Consider the following 21,927-nt stretch of genomic DNA (forward strand, 5'->3'; position numbering starts at 1 on the left):
TTTTTTCTTGGTCCACTTCATCAGAAATACTACATAGCCATGTTTGTGGCCCATTTATGAAGTTTCTTAATCTGGAGTTCACCAGAACAGTATTTGGCAAAGACAGCTGTCTGGTATTTATTCTTTTACCTCTCTAGTCCTGGAGTCTGCTCAGTTCTTCATCTGAAATTAATACATTCAGAGGTAAAAGGTGTAATCCTATTGGCAGGATATGAGGTAAGGGGAAAGTGGAGCATGCCCCAACTTGAGAGTCCAATTTGCCCTTGCCATGCATCCAGGGTAGGCAGCAGGAAGGCCAAGGCCATACCCAGCTGCAGCAAGAGTAAAATCTATCACAGAGCTCCACCGGCTCCGCACATGGGTTTATGTAACACAGATTTACCTAAAAAGGGCTCAAAAGTGTCTGCATGCTCCTGTGCTCTGATGCAGAGATGTGTCTCACATTCACTGTGCTACTCCCGGTGATCTGTGAGTGTGCTCATGCCCAGGGATGTAATTGTAACCCCAAGCTTTTGGAGCTCAGGAACAGCTTAGCTGTGAGAAGAAAAATGTCTTACCTGTGACTCTGCTCTTTTAGGACCTCATCATGAGCGTGCTGGCTCTTGGTCCTCCCTCACTGCTGCCAGCCCTCTCTCTCAGCAGTCTCACGGCTCCAGGGTAGCTCCTCACCCCTCACACCAGCCCTTGCTCCTTCTCTTGTTCTGCTTCCCCCGCTCACCAACCTCTTTTCCTCTTTTCTCAGTGGCCCTGATGTCTGCTCTGCTCTCATCTTTCCATTGAAGTTCCCTACTCCCAGTGCCATCTATTATTCTACCTCTTCCCTTCCTCTTCCATACACGAGATAGAATCAGTCCTGGCTGCCTTTCATGCCCCTTCCTCCACAAGACCAAACTTGTAGCATCTGTGTGGTGTCCTCTGTATTGTTGCCTGGTCTCCAGTTGCTCCCACTGCAATGCACTGATTTTCTGGCCGCAGAAACACTCAGCATCCCCTTCTGCACCCACAGCAGTCTGTGGAAATTTGTACTCTGCTTCCAAGCTTTTTCTGTTGAATCATCTTACCTTTTTAAATGGAATTTTTTACTATTTGGATTAAAGTTTCCCATGCATTGATGATTAAATTAGTTCAGAAACTTTTGAAGTACGTTTTAATAACAAAATACTGTTTCTCCAGTGTCACGTACTTGGCATTTATACAGACCTATTTCATATGATAATGCTATCGTCTCCCCACATTAGAGAAAGTTCTGAGTAGAAGAGTTAATCAAAACTTAATTTTCTCAAAGTATCATAGATGAATGCTCCTGAACCCAATTAGTATGCTTTCTGCTAGTCAAATAGACACAAAGATACTGAGGGTGGAGGAAGGAGAAAGGAGAAATGAACAGTATTTCTGATGAAATAAATTCCTATAATGGGAGTCGATTTGACTATAAATTGATTGAAAAATGTCTATTGTTTTTACATCCAGTGCTAAGAGAAGTGGAAATGGTTTGCACTTAAGTTTTACTTTAGCTTTCTTTGCAACACCGAAAAAAAGTATTATTACCATTCCCTCATCAAGTTCAGTCTTGTGTATTTTCACACTTTTGGAAAGGTTCAAGCTCATGTGCTCCCCCCCATTGCTGACTCTAGATTGAAACAAACCAGATTAAAATGAGCCCTGACTGAGGGAAAACTGTTTTGTAAATGTCTCAATCAACCTCCAGCCTCAGCCCTACAGATCTCTGCAGAAGCTCAGCAGACTCTCACCAGGGAAGCAGAGAGAGCGCTAACCTATACTCCCACTGCAAACATTAACTAATTTATCCAGATGTCAGTGTAAAGAGTATGTCTTACCTTTATTTGTACATGAAATAGGGAGATGGGGTCATGAGGGAGGGAAGAGGAAATGGGCTCCTTGCTCATACAATGAATACTGTAGATGCTGCTTTGATTTCCCTGCGCAAGCCTGCCTGACAGGGACAGCACTGCCCTACCACGGATCCTCACGGCTGGCTCATGCAGAGATAAGCGTACAGGCTCCAGTGGAGCACTGCCCTCAAAGAACATGACTGGGGGGTCAGACACAGGGCACAGGCTGCTCTCAGCCTCACACCTCATCATAGGACAACTGGAGAAGCAGGCAGGTAGGTGTAAGGAGGAACCCTAGCAGGGGGAACTATGCCAGAAGCACAGAGTGTAGAAACTTGACACTGAAAACAAAGGGGTACAGGTGAAATGCAGCCCCTGCAGGGTTTGTGAGCCTTGGAAGCTGCAGCAGCCCCAGGCAAAGTGAAAGTAAACTCTGTGCTGTAGCACAGGACAGAAGTGGCCTGGCTATTTAAGGCATTTCAGCAGAATGTTTCTCCCATTCAAGTTAGCAGGACTGCCTGGATTGAGCAGCAGCTGTGTGGGGCTGGGCTGCTGGCTGGGGTTAAACCATGACAGAGGACTAACAGAAAGCAATATCATCTATTGAAAATAAATAACTCTTCACCAACTAATTGGATATTTTTAATGACCTTATAAATTTAACTGACATTGCAAGAGTTTCAATGCTATGAAATAAAAATATTTAACACTTTGCTCACAAAATCCAAATAACACAGGAGAGTAACATATAATGTGACACATCATACTGATTGAGAAGGAACTCAGAGGAAGCATTGAAGACACAAAAATCTGCATAAGAGATGCAAGAGGAACAATTCTGATTCCAGCTCCCTTTCTCTCTCTGCTGAGTACAGATGAATCCCAGGAAATTACCTAGCTGTGCCATCACCTTTGAGAATACTCTGAGGTTGTAAGAGACAATTATGTCTTACACATTATGCAAATATAAAGTCACACCTCTTAGGCACAGAAGTGAAGAGCTGCCATGCAGAGGAGCAGGGATCCTGAAGGACTGCTCCTGTGAAAAACCAAGCCAACAAAAACTACACAGTGTGGTGTGCTGGCCCAGGCACATCAATCCCCTTCCTTAATGCCCACAGAGCAGAGGACTGAGCAGGGGACAGAGAAGTTACCACGCCTCTCCTGGTGTGCTCAAATGTCAGATCTGGTTTGGCATTTGCACTGAAGCACTGCAAAGTCAGAAATGGTTGAGAGAAGCACCACAAGAATTGTACACATAACAAGAACATAACATCAGTGGAGGCAGGATCTTAATTAGAAAGAAATTATAAAAACTCAAGATAGGCTTTTTAGCTCCTGAAAAGTGCCACCTAGACAGCTGCAGCTTGAAAAAGGAAACTGCCTTAGTACCATACAAGTCCAGGGGCTGATCCAAGTAGGTGGGCTACCAGCTGTAGGGTCATGCTGAATGATAAATTGTCAGGGAAGACTCCTACAGACCTCTTGCACAACTTTTCATGCAGCTGCACTTAACACTGAATGGATAAGCTACACAACATTAGCCTGTCATAGAATATGTATTTCAGGCACCAATTGGTTTCCTTCTGGCTCTATTTGCAGCAAAATCAAATCGCACTTAAAAAGGGCACAATGGATCACGGCCACCACGGGGCTGGAGGGCTCCTGCCTCAGAGAAAAGCCACTGAAAAATGTGGATCCTTTTCTTGGAGGACTAAACAACAGTAACACTGAAGTATCCTTGTACTTTGCACTGGTAGCACAGTACCACTGGAAAGGCATCCGAAGCAAATACATCTTTAGGGAAAGTATTTTAAACCATTGACTTTATTAAAATACATAATACACGGTTTTTAGAGGAATGTACTTACATTTTCTGGAAACTCCACTGAACCCAAATTTTAATTATATATTTAACAAATGACAAAACAGTGGATGAAATCATGCTGCACACCAAAGAGTAGACAAGTTAGGGTATTGTTTTTCATCATCATCATTATTTTCCTGGCACAGACTCTTCTTTGCTTTTTAGCTTCAATCTCTTGAATATCTAGTAGCAGAGAAAGGAGGTTTAGGTTTCTCATGGCCTTAAACCCATCTGGTCCAAGTGAAAGTCCACTTGTTTTCACCATCTTCATTCAAACTTTCCCCAGGAGCCTCCCCTCCCAGAAAAGCAAAGGTGATTGACCTCTCTGAAAAGCTACAGGTCACAGTGCAAGAAGAGTTTGACAGTCAAATGTGAACGTGGAGCTTTGTACCTTCTCAGAATCATTACTCCTTCAAAATATCCATTTCAAACTGAGAGTGGGAAAAAAGACATTGTCAAAACACAAGGGCCAAAACACATACATGGACTTAGTGGAATGCACATGGAAGACAGCTTGCAGTGCTGCAGCTCTGGAGTAAAAGGTAAATCAGAAGCCAGGTCTTGTTGAAATACAAGATGCAAGAGCTGGGAAGGAGAAAGACAGAAATAACCTGGACACATTCTTAAAAAAACGAAATGTCCTAAGCTCACGGAGAAGGCTGTAATTATCATACACACTGCAATTGCCATGAACCATGGAGATCAGTGACAAAGTGTATGTTATGACAATCTCACTGACAAGTATAATCTGGGGGAAATTATTCATACTGAGCAAAGAAATAATTAACTGTGTGTTTCAATGCAAGATGCACAGAGGATGCATAGGTTTTCACATCAAATTTATAAGGCTCTTTTTAGGAGATCATTTTGCAACCTTGCATAGGTGATATTACATCTTTTCAATAGATAATGTGCAGAAACTATGTACAGTTGAAAAAAAGAACTTTGATGAAAGCATTTTTTCCCCTCAAGTTTTACCATAGTATAAAAAGTAACTTATATAACTCCTTCAGTTCTCTAAAACACATCTGGAATATCCCAGAAAGAGAAACCAGGAACACCATCTAAATGATGCCGTGTGCATTTATACAACAGGCTGAAACAACCAGAGAAGCCACCACAAAGCAAAGTCAAAAAGTTTTCATATAGAAAAAAACCAAAAAAACAAACCAGGAGTAAATTTTGTTTACAAACATGAAAATCCATTTAAACAGAAATGCATTTTAGTTATAACAAATTAATGACCTTCACTAATCAGACTACTGAATGCATGGATGACTCACACACTAAGTAAATGATAGAAAGAGCCAATTCAATCCCTGCTTGATAAATGGACAGTAAACTTTAAAATCTGCATTTGGTTTCCAATTAATCCCAGCTCAGAACAACTCCTCCCTTAGACAGCCAGACGGCAGCTTCTCAAAACTAATATTATGAACATCTGCCAGTCTGCTGCAACAAAAGCCATTAGGGCATTCATGTGCTTCTTCATTTGGTAAGAAAGAAAGTCAGCCAGAGGATGAGCACAGTGCCACAGGACAGCCAACCCCATCTTTGAAAATGAGTGTCCTGTTCCCTGGGACACTCATCCACCGCCCCAAAATTACTTACTTTTGCCCTGCAATTATGTAAATCAAGAGACTTCCTGTCTGATTTGGCTCTCTTCCACTGAAACTACTTTCTCCTTTACACAGGAGCTGCCTGGCATTTATTTCACCATTTTGTGCCTGGATGCAAGACTTCATTATCAGCGCTGCTTATTACTCTTGTGCATCACAGTGATGTGTACTTTTTAGAAGTATTTACAATGGTATCACTGTGGAGGACTAAGCCCTGCACTAGAAACAGTCTCTTTAACAGAGACCTTAATACTAAGGATTTGGTACATTTCTGATCTACAGATAACAAGGCAAAGCTAAAATCAGCCCACTATACATTTGGCATTACGTTCAAACATGGGGAAAAAGCAAACATCCAGCACATTCCCTTGTTTCAAAGGTATGCTATTTACAAGAAGAATTCGCTTTTTTAATATTTCAACAACAAAAACCCAGCTAATTTTGAAATTAGAGTAACCTAAGGCGGCTTAGTTTTTAATCAACCGAGAACACAAACAACATTGCTGTTTGTTGTTAAACACAAATCTCAGAAATGCAGAGAAACTATGATCTGTTATACTATGGGTGACAAATCACAGCCAGTTTAATAACAACAGTTAAAAAACCACTTCTGCTTGTTTTAAACACAGCTCCTAAAAAGTACGGCATCCCAGTATTTCCTCAGTTCCAGACTGCTGACATTATAAATTAAAGGTGAAAAGAGATCCATATATAAACAAGGCAGCTTTCCACTGCCTTCATTGTACTTGGTTCTTGTCTAAACCTTTGGAAATTCAATCTTCAAATACCATAAGGTAAGGTTGAATTTATCAGTTACAAAACAACGTCCATTTGTATGTGGAATTCAGAAAAACAAAACAAAACGAAAACCAAACTCAGAAAACACACAGAAGTATTTAGAGCAATCCAGATCTCTGTTTTCCCAGCCTCCACACTTGCGTGTCACCTCCTGGAGAACTGTACACACATGCTCCTCTCCTCCATGGAGCCCAAGGCCCTATGTTATGGTACGGGGCCTTTTGGGCGGCGGGGGTGGCATGAGTTCAGTGTCAGGGTCAAGGTGGTGCTTCCGTGCCTGTCCTTGGGAAGCTGCTGCACATCTGTCAATGAACTCAAACAGCATCTCCTTCGTCACTGGATTCTGGATGCTGTTGCAGACAGCTGGGAACAAAGAACACATTCTCATGTAATAAACTGATTTGTTCTACTCGACACTTCAATAACTTCAGCCCCTCTTGGCAAAATAAAAACATACTCTGGCTCAAGTATTAAGCCTTAAACGCACGCTTTGACAAGGTGGTTGTGTCTGGAGTCACGAATCTCTGCTCTGCCCCCCAGAGAGCAAAGCAATGCCTTGGGCCTCTACGCTCATGGGAATCTCTCTTTTTAAAACAAACTGAAGGCATATGTCTGTGTAAGGCTTCCTGAAGCAACTATAAAAGCACCAAAACTGACATCCTATTGAGGCAAGGAACAGCAACAAGGGCCTTGTGAGGCATGGCTTTGAAACACACATCAAATCCAAGTAGATGGAAACAAGACTGGCTTCTATTATTGAAAATGTCTGAATTATGGTAACTTATTTTTTTCCCCAGTAAGTACTATAAATACCCTAAATTTGCAATGTGCAGTCCTTTGGTTTTTTTTTAACCCATATACCTTCATGGGGCAGAAAGACTTGGCACCAAGCAAATGGCATGTCTACACCACCATACGATGGAGGAGCAGCCATGGTGCTGTGTGGTGGCCAAGGCACACAGGTAGAGGCACTCTTGGGGTACTTAACACAACTCCCCAGACCACAGTTTGTAAGCCATGGTCCATGCAATTTTATGGAACAAATAAACAGGCTTACTTCACTCTAAACAAATGAAATGTTTTTTAATGCCTTCCTATGTAACTTTGTATTCCCCTAATTAATCCTCCTGAGAGACTTAAGAGGAGGAAAAAAAGGAAAAAAGGAGGATGAAATTAAGTGGGAATCCTACAACTATCTTGGAAGAAAGCACAAAATGATTAGAAGGTAATTGATAGCATGTAAGGGCTGGCCACAGTAAGGATGCAATTTCCATGCAAAACAATCTACTGATCCCCTGGAGTACTAAGCATTAGAACTCCTTAAAATGTACTTGCAATGTAACATTGTTATGAATAACAATGATTCTCAAAAACATTCCTTTCTTTCCTGCAGAACACCAGAACCAAAGGATTACTTTACAATTAATAAAGCATCTTTCTAGAATTATTTTTAATTATTTCACTATTTTTGGTGAAAAGGTGCTTTAAGAATGGCACAGTATTTGACTTTAGCAGTTGGGAAGCATTATGATTACCAGTAATTTAGGAACAGAATTCCAGTCTCATGGCAGCTGGTGTAACTCATGTAACTGGTATATCAACTGTTGAGCACTGCCTTAGCCTAATCACGCAAAAAGACCTCCAGTTTTCAATTTGAAAGGTAACGAAGTCCAAAAGCAAGAGTCAGACAGATACTTATTTTGTTTCTACTTCAACCATGGGGAAAAATAAACAGCATTTTTCATCAAGAGAAAGCTAATAGAGAAGAGAGGATCTAGAGAAAGAAGTCTCAAATGATAAAAGTATAATTTTTGGGGATTTTGAAAAATGATCAAAAGTGAAAACTCAAAGCCAAAAGAAAACTTTCTGTTCAGAAAATTCCTATAGAAAATTTGATATATATCTCAAAAAATCTGCCTGTAGCATTTAATTTTCTTTTAATTTTAATTTTTAGGAAGTCCACTTTGTTTTGGGAGACAAAAGGTCAGAAATAACAAAGCTGCTCTACAAATGGAGAAAATGAGAGGAAAAAAAGGACAGATACATATGCTCTTAAGAATGAAGGAAAGAAGAATATGCTATCCATTAAAAAAAAAAAGAAAAAAAAAAAAAAAGACAAGAGAAAACTCCAGGGAAAAGTAACTATTGAAACACTAAGGTGAACCAGAGAAGAAAAATTTAGGTCATGGTCACAAAGAGATGTCGTACTTGTATGACTTTTGTGGTCCATTCCTCTTTCCTGACAGGACTACTCAGCGAGTATTTCAGCTACATTTTGTGCTGGTTCCCTAAGGTGCCAACAGATTTATCATCTCCTAGCAAAATGACCACATTGTGTTTATCCAAGAAGATCTACTCACTGCTCAGGCAGAAATACAAGTAGAAGGGTCTAGAGAAAATCCTATATCAGCCCTAGTAATTAGCATGGTCTTAAATACGATTAAATTTCGTTTTGGCATTTAACAAAAGTCAGTATCAATATGTTTATTGCTACTCATCTTTGCACACACTTCTACTCAAACTCTTACACTTTACCTCAAAGTAAATATCATGCTTTATTCTACAATATTTGGCAAAGTATTTTTTGGTAGAAGAATATAAAAGTTTCGCAGCTCTGCATAAATATGCCCTCACCTTTCATTAGTTTCCCTGCTTCATTGTTTGTGTAACTATTGTTGAAACTCAAGATGACATTTTTCTCCTATTAATTTTCTAGCCCATCTGCCAAATAATGGTTTTGGCATTCTAATGGATTTTTTGTTTAACTAATTCCAGTCATAATGTGCCAGTTTGCATTACGTCCCAGCAAGCCAACACAATGCTAGGGACTGATGTCAGCTGAAGCAATGCTATTGTAAATAAAAACTTTTTTGGCTCTGACTTGAAAGGCATGCCCTGCCATTTAAAGTCATCTTTGCACAAGTGTTTGCAGTTCTGCAAAGATTTAGGCACTTGATTCTTGATTCTGTGTTACCTGTTAAATTCTGTATCAGAGTTTTGGTTTGACTGACTTTATCAAATAACCCTGCAGCCAGAGGATTCATGCTATCTAAAAACTAGTGATGACATAAGCATTTCCAAGATGAGGCATTACTTTAATAAGTTATGGGAGTCAGGACCCAGACCTGAAATAAGAATACAGAGTGCCTTTCCTACTTAGAACAGAGGTAAAACATTAAAATTTTAGCCTCAGAAACTTCTAAAGCAAATTGTTCTACTCACCCATGGCAGTGCTGTAGGCATTTGGAAAGCTTTTGTCTATCCTCTGTCTCATGAAGACCCAGCTGTTGTTCTCAAACTTGCACTCTATAATTTTGTTGTCGTACTGTTTGAGTTCTTTTGTCACCTGTATAAAAAAAATTGTTTAGGATAAACAGATTTTAATTCACAATTTTTTCTTTCTTTTAGGCATAAATAATAGAAGATCAAAAGCTGCCCTGCATCTTTCAGCAACGTGCCTCCATCCTACACAAAAAAAATTGCACAGAATACATCTCCATTTTACATATGCTCAGCTACTTAACATTTAAAAAATACTTTTCAAATTTGCTGTCAATATTCAGCAATTATACTATGCTAAAACATCAGCAGTGCTAACAGAGGGGGGGGAAAAGTCACTTCTGGCCCAAATGCAAATAGGTTTCCATGGGAATAAACTGCTTCCAGTTTAAGTGCTACTGCCAGCCTAAGTGCACGAAATGTATTATCCATGTTTCATCAACCTTCTTTGTTGAAGGTCTCACAGCAAAATGTCAGATTTCAATACGGGAAAAAGCTTACAAAAATAATTTCACTCTTTACATGACTGAGGTTTTTTCTTCTCTTCTCTTTCTTCATTTGTCTTTAAAAATTAAGACTGCAACTTCAAAACAATGCAGACTTTCAAATGGCATATATTCTAAATCTCCTTCAGGCCCCTCTTTATTGATTCATAGATTTGTCAGCAGCCAATATCCTGAGCTATTTGTCTTTCTATTTGGCAACACCATGTGGTTTGGAAATGTAGTTTATATGCATTGGACTTTGTAGTTGTTTTGGCTACTTCATCCTATGCATCCTAATCTATGATACAATGCAAAAATTTTCATGTAACCATGGTAACCTGAGAACCTTATCTAACGCTTTAACAATTTTACCCATATACTTCACTTTGTTCCAAAGAGCCTCTTCAGCAGTATGAAGCTGTATTTAACTGCTAGCTGCATTTAGTTGCTATAGCTTACCAATAAATCCGTACAAGGTAATGTAACACTTTGGATTCAGGATCTTATGCATAAGCGCTCTCATAAAAAGGAGGTGGTTATTGCAATTCATTAGCATAATTTTTCACCTCCGTTGTCTACTTGCTCCTGAGCAGTGACATGGGAATTTACTACTGTCAGAGAGATGCAGATTTAAAAAAGGCCATAGCTGTCTCCAGACAGCTTAATAGCACACGCAGTGGAAAAACCCATGAACCCCTTTTCCATTAACTCCCAGATAAAGACAATTAATTAAGGAAATGGTTCTGAGCATGGATCAAGTCCTCCTATACTGCACAGTACAAGATTTGATAAGCAGAATCCTAACACTGTTGGTATTTAATCTGAATACTTGTGTTCACTCCTGGATAAGGAGCCCTAGGATTCTACTTGTCAAGTGAACATGGAACTTTAAGAAAATGTTGCAAAACTTGATTACAATTGAGTCCTGTCCTGCTGCAGGACTGACAGAGCTTGAGTCAGGTTTTCATGTCACAAACTATTCTTTATCCATTCCAGCACCTGCAAAGAGTCTTTTCCCTCAAATCATTTACTACTTAAGTGAAGTTTGTGTCTTCTGTTGACCATTAGATTGCTCAGATTAGCAATCTTCTTCCTTTGCAGAATGCTCTGAGCAGCACTGCACCTCTTCCATCTGCACTGAAAAGCTACATGCAGTCCAGAGGTTTGACTGACATGTGTTTATGGATGCATTATGTTTCATCAGGTGTATGTAGGAAAACACAACATCCTTTTCCAGCATACCATGGATACATAAACCCAGGAAGAAACTCCTGGCTCTGCAGTGCCTTGGGAAGGTATATTATTTTGAAAACAGCTGCTTAGTGGAAGTGGGGACAGCAGGGGGTACAGCCACATGTCTGATTTTCTGACAAAGCAGGGAAATATTAGAAAGATCACCTGATAGAGAAGGAAATGTATAAAACTGCAGGTAATGACTTCAACTAACCACCCACCTCATAAGGTTTTCTCATGGCTTATCATTCTTCTAGTGTTCAGATGCTGAGAATAGCAATAAATTAGATGGCAGCTTTATCTGACTGTGGCAATTAAGCAATATTATTAACTATCGAGAGACTTGCTTGGCCATTCATTAGCAATCTGGAAGATGGATCTTTCCACAAAATATGAACACTTGCCAAAGCACTGACTTAAATGAATTTTCCCATTAGATAACCGATGATCAGAGCCTTTAACAGTTGCAAGTTGTAGTAATTACTTTACAAAGGAAGAAATACAGCACCTACAATTCCCTGTACTTGTTAAGTGACCTTAATCTTACATAGGTACTTATTCTAATATAAAAGAACCATTTAACAACTGCTGGGCATTTGATTAAAACTACACATATTCTGAGCAAACACACTTTCAGCATTAAAAACACTCTTCCACTATAGTATCTTAGTAAACTTCTAAATGGGTATTGTTTATACAAAGGACTGAACAAGGCTACAGTGATTCTTGTATCCATAATTCACACCTTTCATCTACCCTTCCATGCGCATGCTACTTTGTGGTATTTCAGATTCAAAGTGGGACAGGGAAAACATCAAATTTAACTGTCTAGAAATTCCTTCCCTTTGGGAACTAATTCTGAGCTCCTCGGCACAGTGTCTTTTCAATTCTCCCTCCCTCCTTCTCCCCTTTATATATTACAGTGCATAGCAGTATTTGAATAACACACCATCACTTCTCTTCCTGAGAGGTACTTCTTCTAGCTTCTAGTGCTTCACATGAGGTCAGTTAGGAGTGATGGCAGTTCTCAGCCAAAATGCTTCTCCTCAGTGCTTAACACAGTGCCAGTGCTTCTGCCATGATGTTGATAAAAGGCCCTGAACCAACATTCAGCAATTTCAAGACGGAAACTGCCACCACACTAAGGACTCCATGGAGCCTTCCTTAATTAAACATTTATTCCTTAGCCTATTTTTGGACAGCCAGTCAGAATTAGAATCCCAAAGGATCAAGTCTTGGACATGGGGCTGTGTGCATCAGAACAGTGGCACGGGTCGGGGCAACAACTGTGTCCTGGGCAAGGACAAACACCAACTTGTACACATTTCTTTTCAAGAGGAAGGAAAGTTCAGCAGCAGCAATGTTCAGTGGTCCTGCCCATACTTGATCTAATTATCAGGAACCAACCTATTTGCCCAACAGAAGCAATTTCCAAAACCACAGAGGAGCATCCTTTTGGAAGCTGATTCACTACATTACTGCTAGTCTGCAAAGTGTGGCTGGAAAAAAATGGACTTGAGCTGCATCCCCATTTCAGCAATAGTTCAGTAACAAATCAGACCAATGTAATACAACACCATTGCCTAAGAATGTCAGATTACATGATTATGTCTTCCCCTCCCTGCTGAGAAAGGCTTCCCCCAGCACTATCATCTGGGCCATTCACTGGGAAGAACTTCAGTGGCATAAGCTTATTTCTTTTTCTAAGAACGAAGACAGTTAAGGCTCAGGAAATCTCTCATTTTCCAGGCTTCTTCTATCCCCTATGTTATGAAAGAAATTAAAAATATATTTAAAAATTTAAAATATCTAACCTTTTTCAAATTTTCTTGCCTGGATGAATAATGGAGTAATTTTGAGATGAATAACATGCAGCCAGAATTTATGTTAAATTGGAGCAAAATGTGAAAAAAAAAAAACTAATATATCCAGCTGAGAAAGAGAAGAACCCATTTAAATTGAATGTAGTTAGCTCCAGTCTCATGAAGATGCCTTTACTATCTTTGCTGCAGCCAATGCTTTTCTGTGTCTGTCCAAAGGGCACCTGACCTTCAGACTGGTACATCATTCCACTCAAACATTAGTCTCATCACCCTTAACCCCAAAGAAGAATGAAATTCCTAAGCAAGCTTCGCTCTACATAAGAGGCATTAACAATGCAAATTTAGGTTTTAAGGTAATTAAGTTAATATTTCAGAAAGCATGTCTACAATGGACAGGCCTAAACTTTATAAATGCATTTACTTTCCCCATTTTCAAGTTCTTTAGAAAGAAAAAAGGAGATAAGCCTTTAAATAAATGGAAACTTGGCTGAAAAAAGCCTTATGTTTCCATATGCATGTTTTTTTCAAAGCAATTGAAATTATTTTAGTTTAGTAAATAATCCCCTTAAAAGAAAGTGATGCTTGTAAGCAAAATCTTAAAACATTCTATTTCAAATTCTTTTTTCTTTAAATGCCTTTTTGCTGCACTTTCCCCCCTATTACCAAGCATAGATAGAAAGACATTCTTCAATTCACCCATTTCTATTCTTGCGCCATACCCCTAATCATCAGCCAATTTTTAACGTCCCAGAAGAAAACATCATAATAGTAGATGCAGAAAACCTTCACTTCCATGAGAGAATAAAAATGAGCAAAAGCAGCTGCTGAAGTCTTACAAAATTTAAAACATCGTTATTTTCAAATAGAGAATTAAAAAGTAAAAGGAACCGTAACATAACGGCAAGATGGATTCTAAATGCAATGGGTTTCTATTTTCTAGGAAGAATCTGCCTTTTTACAGCTAGCATGAGCAATGAAGGCATTTCCTTTTGATACGCTCAAATACACAAACTGTTTGTTTTCTTTTTTTAAACATAAGTTCCAATGCCTGCAGGCAAGAAAAGTTTAGAGCAGCTACATGAGGCCTAGAAAGTCATTCCTTCTCTTACTGATATCATAACTACATTTTCTCCATTAGGATACACTACTGCAGCCAAAGTGAACAAACAAGTGAAAAAGACACATCCCAAAATAAATTATCAGCTGTGTGGTCATGAAGGAGAAACCTTTTGTTTGTTTCCCCGTCTCTTCCTGCAGAACTGGAGTCCCACACCTCCCCTAGGAGGTCACCCAGCAGAAATAAAACACATTCTTGTAAGAACTGTCCAAAACCATGACATGTGTGAGCCCCCTGTCCTGATTCAGCCACAAATGACAGTCTAGTAAATAAAGCCTCTATAGCAAAACACCACATATCAAATTCCAATTTCTGCATTAGTCTCCAATGCTCTGACAGGCCACAACTGCAAAGTACAATAGACTTTATTTCCAAACTTCTCCCGTGGTGTGGAATGTCCAAGACAAAGAGAGAATTAAGCTGCACACTGGTACTATGACTCCACAGCAGTAGAGCAACATCTGAAGATCAGGGAGATGCAATCACAACAGTCAGGGAACAAAAAGAACAATTACATGGGAATTTGAGGAAACAAAGAGGCGTCAAGACTTCTGAAGGAATAGGCTGGAGACAGAAAAAATCAAGAAGTAGCAGTAATAAAATAAAACAGCTTCTGAAGATAGAAAGGTAAACCAAACTCAAAGCAAGATCTTTTTAAAGACCAAACACTTAAAGGTGATGAACTCCAAGGACGTTCATGTCAAATCAAGGCAATTGAGAGGAAATGAGGTGTAAGAAACAGGGATCCTTTGAAAGCACTCTTACTTTGATGCTGGTGAAGTCATGAATATAAGTAATTCTAATTATTTGAGTTAGAACATCTGAGACAGTCAGTAGACACGAAGTTATTAGAGCTCCCAGCACTTACAGGGCACAGTCCAGCACCTAACACAGATCCCAAGCTGTTCATTCAGAGCTTCTTCCTAATTCTGGACTGTTTGTTCAGACGCTTTTGAAGAACTTTTTTGCCCATTCACATAAAGCATCTCATGCTTCTCATTGTCAAACTTCACAAAGAATAAAAAATTGCATGGTTACTAAATGCCGTTCACATAAGTCGTCCACTGAACCACGTGAATCCTGTCTGCTGGAAAAAGTTAATCAGTTAATCTGCTTTGCATTTTTACTCAAGCCCAAACAGATTTTGTAATGCAGTTTAATATCTGTTTCTTTATACTATTCAAGAGATTATTTTATCAAACCATAGATTTCTTGCTAAACTAAACATACTGATTGTGTTTCCTTTTTAAGGAATGTTTACCCAACAAATGGTTATCAGCTTGGGTAAACACAATGCAGTTGAGATGGTTATTTAACATTAATAAATCCTTCTAAGTGCAACTATGCTGCTTCTTATGTATATAGGAAAAGGAAATGCTCCAATTTTGAGATGTCATTCCTGAAAAAGAATATCAAGAAATGAAAAATGTTCGCACTTTTGTTCATGTTCATTAAACCACAATGTTAACACCAAGCACTGTAGATTCACATGAAAAGCAAAGAAGCAAAATCACGTTTCCAAATTACAAGAATGATGCTTTTTAAAATTGTGGATTTTGTTTGTTTGTTTTTCACTTCCAGTGCCTAGCACTCTCAGTTCATGATTTAGTCTTTCTTTTTAACATATAATATTTTCTCAAAGAACCTCTCATTCTTACATGTAGTAATTAAAAATATGGATATTGTTTTCTGATACATATAATGGGTTGGAGTCCTGGGGTTTTCCTGGCAAGTGACAGATGGAAACATCAGAAATAAAAAGCTTTCCTCTTATCAGTGATATAACAAGTTTAATGACTTTCAGTGCCAGCTGGAAATAGGTTTCTTAATGCATCCTGGAAGGTATCCTGTACACCTGACCTTGCAACACCATTTGAACTATCTGCAAGAAACCAATGTTTTCCTGAGCTTTGCTTTTGACTCTCAGAGGAACACACTGGCATCTATAAGAAAGCAGATAACTGGTAACTGCAAAGACCAAGATGTGGAAATAGACATGTGTTTGCACAAATGTTTTCCTCAATGATCACTCTTCTAGATTTTTTTTTTAATATACTTTTTTATGTCTCATTTTACTCAATGGTAAAGCCATTTGCCAAGGAAAACCAATAAACTCTTTGCACACTTTTAGGCATTATAGCTCAGGCATCTACATTACTCAAAGAACAGCTGTCCTTCCTGCTAGACATTGCCATCTCCACCTAATTCCTGAGAGAACTCTAAAGCTTTAAAAAATCCCATTTTCTTTTAATCATCGTCAAGAATGGGACACAGAGATTTGGGTGTCCATACACATCTTGAACAGTTAAATGAAACAAAGTAAGAAATTATTGTCCTCCTAGATTGATATCCCTTTCCCCTGCACTCTAATCATCACAGGTCTCTGGATTTAAGAAAAAAAATCTGTAAATCTCCTGTAAAAATAGAGAAACTGAAGAATTCTGTGCTGAGGATTTGTGAACTTGGCATAGCTCTGCTGTGATGAGTTCTTAAATAAAGTCTTATTTAAAAAGCAGCTCATATAATTCTGACCCTCAGCATGCTGATGAAAGAGCAAGAAACTCTCAGGGGAACTGCAGAAACACCCAGGCATTAAGAGAGCAGCAACAGAGCTCTCAAAGCAAGTTGTCAGTGTGACCTTATTGCAGAGAGGATGTGCATTTGGTGCAAACAGAGCTTCACCTGCTCTACAGCTCATGAATTTGTAGGAAGAGGTAAAAACAATGCTTTGCAAGCACCTGGGGTAACTTTACAAGGCCTGCCTTGGTTTTGGCACATCATAAATAATTGTGCTAATAATAATAATCCCTGGAGACAGTGCTAACGCTTGAAAGTGTTTAAGTTCCAAAGAAAAGCAGGCAGATATTTTTGTAGTAGTAAAATGCCACAGCAAACTGCAGAACTGTTCAGCAAGTTATGCAAAAACAAATAAACAACAACAGAAAAAACCCACAAAAACAAACAAACAACACCCCTCCCCCCCAGAAAAACCCCAAAACATCAAAACCTTTCAGTGAAGGACAAGGAATTCACAGGAGGTTTCTGAAGAAAAAGCCACCCCATCAGAAAGTTAAGCAACTATACAAGAGGGAAGAGAACAAGGATATACAGTGCAATCTGGCAAAAAAAGCTGAAACAATAATATAGAAATGATTCTGTGAGAAAATATTACACTCACAGCCTGATACGTTTCGAGGACTGTACCTCTGCTTGCCATGATCTAGTTTGTGAAAGCCAGTCTTAAAAGTCTTAACCCCCATTTGTGTTTTGTTCACTCAGACTGCTTTTGCAAAAGGGAGCCTGCCCTAAACAGGGAGTGCTGCATAATGAGACACAAAGATCCAGGAGACAAGAGTTATTCATTACTAGTAAAGAATATAGTTTGAAAACACCACTTAGCTCATTCATAAATTATTAATTCTTAAGGCTTATTATTCTCAGTTTGCAAATGGGGAAGAAAGAGATAGTTTGTGGCCACACCACAGGGAAAGCATTTACCCCCCATTAGGTTCTCTAAACCCAATCTTAATTACCCCTCAGGTACTTACACTCATGCTACCAAGAAATCTTGTGACACAGGGCAGCTGAAATCTTGTTAATAATTTATCAGTAGAAACCCAAACAAGTCTTCCAGAGACAAAGCAATGCTATCACTATTTTATAATCACTTTGGCAACACTATTCCTACACCTCAAAATAAATGAAAGAGAACTTAGATGATTGTGTCAGAATAGGATGAGGAGTTTTTCTGACATTTGCTGCCTTTCACATGCTGGAATTCACCTCCAATAGGATGGACTTCCAGACAAATGTTTGTGCTTCTCACACACAGATCTTACAGGGTACTTTCTCATATACTATTTTTTCATCTGTTCATCTGTACCCAAGCTCTTGCTATTGTAGGAGTCTAAGTTCATCTTGTTTGACCTGTACTTCTTACACCATACAAAGGATTCTGTCACTTGCTGTCACACAGCCAGGGATGGGTTAGAGGGACACTCCACAGGGCTTGGCTATCAGCAGCTTCCCAGCTGTCTTTCTATGGAGGGAAAAACTACTTTTACAAGTTCAGACAGTATCTGATGGCTACTCATGTGGGATCCAGCTCTACAAGCTCTTATCCTTGTAAATTATATGCCTTTGAGCATCAGGATTGGGCCCTAAACCTAACTCTCATTATATCTATCCGGCTTCTGAAATGTTCCCAAGAAATCATGGGTTTACATTCTTTCAGAAAGATGCCAAATCATATCAGAATACACCAACAGAAATTTAAACTAAAATCCAAAGTATCAAGTGATTGCAAGTGAATCTTTTAAACCCACTTTTACTCGTAACAACACACAGCTTTCAAATTACAGCCATTAAGAATCACACTCTTTTCTTCCATTTAGATCCCAAACAACCACTTGCTTAAAGTTTTCTCCCCATAAATCAAAATTCACCACTGAGAACAACTGTGTCAACACTATAAGGAAATTTGTTTGCTGTGTTAAATTGAGCTTCAAAAGCATGAACTGAACACACATTTGTACACATTTGTGATCACAAGTAATGCCTCTTCTTATATCCATTCAAAGTGTTTACCTTATTACAGTTTATTATAAATGTACTGTCTAAAATGCAGCAGCATGACTGTTCCATTTCCAGGCCCTAATTTTATGATAATCATATGTAATATATTCATATGTCTTCTTCACTGCCTAACAGAGCCCAAACTGGTTTCTTAGCAGATCTGCTTCCCCCATGGTTCAAATTTTTTTGCCTCAGAATGTTACTGAAAAACAACATTAAGAAAGATAGAATCAAAATTTTACTTTGTATTTTGCACTATGGCAGGCAAACAAAGGAATATATAATTGGAGGCTGAATTAGGCATACTGACTTTATCAAATACTGGTATCTAAGTGGTATGTAAATTATTAAACATGCTATGCAAGCATTATCAGAAAAATGGGGGTAGGGAGCAAGATTATAAATTTATAAATGTTTTCAACATCTAGAAACCCTATTAATACTTGAAAACGTTGGGATTGTACAGAGAGAATGTGCAGATAAACTAAGGCCAGAAATAGAAAACTTGCTTTTAATCTCCCATATTTAATATGTTTCAGTTTTTGCCTAGAACATATTTACAAAAAATAGTGACTTCTTTTCTTCATAAATTTCAGAGGCAATTCCTAGTTACTCACAAATCTGACACTAGAACATAGAGAGATTTACAGAACTTGTAGGAAATATAAATTCTTTTGATCCCCGTCTACTCCATTAGACTGAATGGTTTGTCATTAGCCAAGTCTTCTAAAAACCAAAGTCTTGAGTGAGAGAAGAGAGCTCAGTCTTGCTCATCATAGCTTTTACACAGTACATGTAATAGTTTTGCTCAGAACAATGTTGAAATCAGAGAAGTCTCTTAAATGCAAAATTAAAAGAATAACATCTTTTAATTAAATTTTCAGGTTTTGTATTTGTATTATATATTTGTGCTGGTTTTGGCTGGAGTAGCATTGACTTTCTTCACACTGGCTGGTGTGGGACTGTGTTTCGGATTTGTGCTGAACACAGTGATGATGAGGTGGAGACACAGAGCCAAGGCCTTTTCTGATTTTTGTACTGCCAGGCTGGTGGGGAGGGCACTGGGGGGAGCCTGGGGGAGCTTGGGAGGAGACACAGCTGGGAGAGGTGACCCAAACTGACCAAGGACATTCCAGACCATGGAACAGCACGCTCGGTACATAAGGCAGGAGGAAGGAGGAAGGGGAGGACGTTTGCAGCGATGGCGTTTGTGTTCCCAAGTGACCCTGAGGGGTGATGGGGCCCTGCTCTCCTGGGGATGGCTGAGCACCCACCTGCCCATGGGAAGCAGGGAATTCATTCCTTGCTTTGCTTGTGTACATGGCTTCTGCTTTCCCTATGGAACTGTCTCTATCTCAACTCAGGAGTTTTCTACCTTCACCCTTCCTATTCTTCCCCAGGTTTTGATGCTGGGGGAGTGAGTGAGTGGGTGAGTGAGTGGGTGGATGAGTGAGTGGCTGAATGGGGCTTGGCTGCTGGATGGACTTAAACCATGACAATAATAAAGCACAAACTTTTATTTTGTAATACATGACAAGAAAGTCAAACTACAATGATTTTTAAAAACCCTGCCATTTTGAGGAGGCATTCTTACACCTAATTGTTGAGGTTGGACATCACAACTCTGCTGATTCTACCTTTATTTTTGTAAATAATGAGTTTTAATAGGATAAGTTTTAGGTGGCTGTTAGAACCACTTGAATGAGGAAGCTGATAAATGCCTTGATGGAACACTGCAATGATATACAATGATATAAAGCCAAGAGGAGCCAAACAACGATAACAACAACAACAACAGAAATAATCTCAGCAGTGCTATGAGAACAAAATAATAAAGCAAAGACGTGTTGGGAAAAAAGCTGCAAAAGTCATGTTAGGGATTTTTCATCCTTCTAAGATTTCAATTAGAAGGAAAATAATCTTTTTTTCCCATTACAGATAATACACCACAACAAAAAGATTAATAGCTGCTGACTTAACGCAGACTTTTAAAAATTAGCTTTGATCAAAGGAAGTGCTGTAGTGAAAGTCAACTGCCCTAACCCACTTCTCATCTGCCTTTATAGTATTGAGATGGCATGAACTCCCTCCCCTTTCTTGAATGGTTTCCTTTAAACTTCAAAGCTTAACTGGCTTTGAGGCTTAAGACACAGAAAGCTTTTTCCTTCTTCTTCAAAAGCAATTAATGACATGATGTATAATCTGACCTACAATCTGGTATCTAAGCACACAGATCTTCTTGATCATTGTGGGGCTACAGAATGTAAGGGGCTCGACAGAGAAGTTAATCGTGGCTCAGTAACTGCAAATGGTTTTAGGGTGCCTGCCAGCTGATGAGGTCAGCCTGCTGAAAGAAAGGTAAGCAAGGGCTAATCTATCAATGGCACAAATTTGTCGATAAATGAGGCTATGGAGGGATTGTCACTGCTTTACCTTTCATTGCAAGCTCTTCTTTCCTTTCCATGCTTTGTTATTAATGAGCCTGCAGAGTTTGGAAGCCAGATTTCCCAGGATACCACGGTAATGGATGTGGGGTGGGGCAACACAGACTGCAGTAATCATGAGGCAGAGAAATGGACAATATTCATGGACTTTCAAGAGTCACAACTGGCTACAGAAGATATAATGGATTTTGCAAGATCTGGTTGGAGAAACCTATAAACTTCTTGGTCTATTTGGGCAGCAATGTTTCCAGACAAATGAATAAAGTCTGTATCGGAGTTTTTGTTTTACTGTCAGCTAAAAGGGATTGCAACTTTGAATGGTAAATGCTGATAACAGGAAATAATTAATGGTTTAATAGCTGGTCCTGCCAAAGCCCTGAAAGATAGGAAATCTGAGAAAGTCCACTGTACATGAGCACACTTTTCATGGCTTCGTCCATACATTTTGTTATTATATGTGGAACCAATAACAAAGTAAGTGAGCAACAATTTAATCTTCATTCTTATTTCACGAAATGACTTCACCCACTTAGTCTGCAAAAGCTAAGGCAAGAAAAGCCACGGAAAGTCTCTTGAGTTTTCTAACCATATGATGTCTCCAAAAAAAACCCTTGTCATAAAGCTGTTTCCTGTAAAGATCTCTGCATGGGCCAATTCTTAAATTCCCCAGAATTCTGAGCCTAATTTGAGTGCTCTGCTCAAGTGCTACACTTGTGTTTGAGCTGCTGTCCTCCCCTACCTAGGGCCCAGGACAAAAACAGCTTTAGTTCCCTAACAAATACAGCCAAAAACATTTGTTTTGCTTTACACATGATGTAATAGTATTTCAAGTAA

The 21,927-nt window shown here is 39.1% G+C and overlaps 1 protein-coding gene across 1 annotated transcript in view; it reads right to left on the reverse strand.

Annotated features, from left to right (window-relative positions):
* Nucleotides 1–2,498: 2,498 nt before the first annotated feature.
* The window catches only part of RNGTT (RNA guanylyltransferase and 5'-phosphatase), a 170,675-nt gene continuing 151,246 nt past the window's right edge, over nucleotides 2,499–21,927 (reverse strand). Inside the window, exons 15-16 of the mRNA XM_064707516.1 lie at nucleotides 9,360–9,483; nucleotides 2,499–6,500 (exon numbers count right to left, since the gene is read on the reverse strand). Of these exons, the coding sequence (XP_064563586.1) occupies nucleotides 6,337–6,500; nucleotides 9,360–9,483 (288 nt within the window). The 3' untranslated portion in view covers nucleotides 2,499–6,336. The remainder of the gene's footprint in view (nucleotides 6,501–9,359; nucleotides 9,484–21,927) is intronic.

The sequence above is a fragment of the Zonotrichia leucophrys genome, chromosome 3, assembly GCF_028769735.1.
Source record: "Zonotrichia leucophrys gambelii isolate GWCS_2022_RI chromosome 3, RI_Zleu_2.0, whole genome shotgun sequence".
NCBI lineage: Eukaryota > Metazoa > Chordata > Aves > Passeriformes > Passerellidae > Zonotrichia > Zonotrichia leucophrys.